This window comes from Mus caroli, chromosome 7, assembly GCF_900094665.2.
Source record: "Mus caroli chromosome 7, CAROLI_EIJ_v1.1, whole genome shotgun sequence".
Classification (NCBI taxonomy): Eukaryota; Metazoa; Chordata; class Mammalia; order Rodentia; family Muridae; genus Mus; species Mus caroli.
In genome coordinates, this window is record NC_034576.1 from 82,868,806 (window position 1) to 82,870,823 (window position 2,018).

The following is a 2,018-nucleotide window of genomic DNA, read 5'->3' on the forward strand; positions in this document are numbered from 1 at the left end:
AAAAAAAAAAAAAAAAAAAAAAAAAAAAAAAAAAACACAACATCATCAAAACAAGTCAAAACTTTGAATCCTGTTCTAGGTCTGATATCCTGTGGCATTGACAGCCTTATAGCATATGTTTAGATGGTATGACAACATCTCTCTTATCATTGAATGTTAAGTATGGTAGCACATACCTAAACATAATCCAGCATTCAGGAACCTGTGTCAAAGTAGAAGCCAGCCTGTGCTACATAGAGAAGATATGAATATAAATATATGAGAATCTCATAAAAGTGCTTTCTCTTCTCATGGGCCCAGACATTTTCCTCTGAGAGACTTGGACAGCCTTGGCTGTTTTGATATAACTACTGCCTTTCCTTGTCACAGCTGGAAATGAAAAAATCACAAAATGAAGCAGAATGTGAGGGGCTCCGCACTCAAATCCGAGAGCTCTGGGATAGGTTACAAATACCTGAAGAAGAGAGAGAGCCTGTGGAGGCAATTATGACTGGGTCAAAAACCAAAATCAGGAATGCGGTAAGAAAACCAGTGCATGATGGGTAAATAGTGTTCTCTTAGCATTTCTGGGTCTAGTCTAATGTCCTTACTAGCTAATCTCTTGGGCCAGCAAAGACATGTTCTATTTTGGCACATTTCCTAAATTTCTGACTCTTATGATGTTGTTATAAAGCATGTTGTTGATTTACCTCTATAGGTTCATGCTGTAATTTTATTTAAGCATAGATAAACAAGGGAATAGATAGAAGTATGGGTGTATATGTATATATATATATATATATATATATATATATATATATATATATAACCTTTGTCTTTCTTCTTTCAGCTGAAATTAGAAGTGGATCGGTTAGAAGAACTGAAAATGCAAAACATAAAGCAAGTGATTGAGAAAATCCGAGTGGAGCTGGCTCAGTTCTGGGACCAGTGTTTTTATAGCCAGGAGCAGAGGCAGGCTTTCGCCCCTTACTATTCTGGTGAGTAGAGAGGTGATGCTCTTCATGTGGCTGCTGCCCTCACAGGTCCTTTCCAAGCCGAGACGCTCACCAGGAAGTTCTTATCTCCACTTGGGAGTAGATACAGCCCAGCCTTACGTATTACCTCACTTATTTCCACTTGGGAGTAGATACAGCCCAGCCTTACGTATTACCTCACTTATTTTTTGATCCATAAGAAAAGGAGACTAAAGCACAGATTTTTGAGGAGTAAGAGAGAATTATAACAGCTAAATGCCTGAGTCTTTGAGGAGTCTTTCAGGGAGTCAAGAAAGAAGTTCCAAGCTATCTTAAGCTGATCAGAGAAAGCTGTCTAGATATTTTATGTAGCCCAGTTTCCTGCATCAGAATAAAGAGACAACACATTTTGGAGAATGTTCATCATTTTAGACTGCATTTTTGTCTATCCCAACTACTGTGACAAACCTGGCTTTTAATTTCTCTTTTTAAGATTTATTATTTTATATACTCCTACGTCATTTATTATAGGGGAGGAAACGTTCTACACTGGAGCGCTGGTTACTTGGAATACCAAACATTAGAGCAATGGTCCTCACTTTTTTTTTTTTTTTTTTGGTTTTTTCGAGACAGGGTTTCTCTCTATAGCCCTGGCTGTCCTGGAACTCACTTTGTAGACCAGGCTGGCCTCGAACTCAGAAATCCCCTGCCTCTGCCTCCCGAGTGCTGGGATTAAAGGCGTGCGCCACCACGCCCAGCTGGTCCTCACTTCTTAATGTTGGGACCCTTGCATGTTGTTGTGACCCCAGCCATACAATTACTTTGTTGCTACTTCATAAAACCTGTAACTTTGTTAAGAATGATAATGTAAATATCTGATATGCAGGTTATGTGTGTGATATGTGATCCTGGTGAAAAGGGTCATGACCCAGAGGTGGAGAACTGTAGAGAGAGGACTTAATAAAAAGCTAGCCCGGCGGTGGTGGCGCACGCCTTTAATCCCAGCACTTGGGAGGCAGAGGCAGGCGGATTTCTGAGTTCGAGGCCAGCCTGGTCTACAAAGTG

General features: G+C 40.2%; 1 protein-coding gene across 1 annotated transcript in view; it reads left to right on the forward strand.

Moving 5' to 3' along the window:
- Positions 1-2,018, forward strand: part of Prc1 (protein regulator of cytokinesis 1) — a 21,632-nt gene that overhangs the window by 10,890 nt on the left and 8,724 nt on the right. The window contains exons 6-7 of the mRNA XM_021167049.2: positions 370-519; positions 830-977. Coding sequence (XP_021022708.1) covers positions 370-519; positions 830-977 — 298 coding nt within the window. The remainder of the gene's footprint in view (positions 1-369; positions 520-829; positions 978-2,018) is intronic.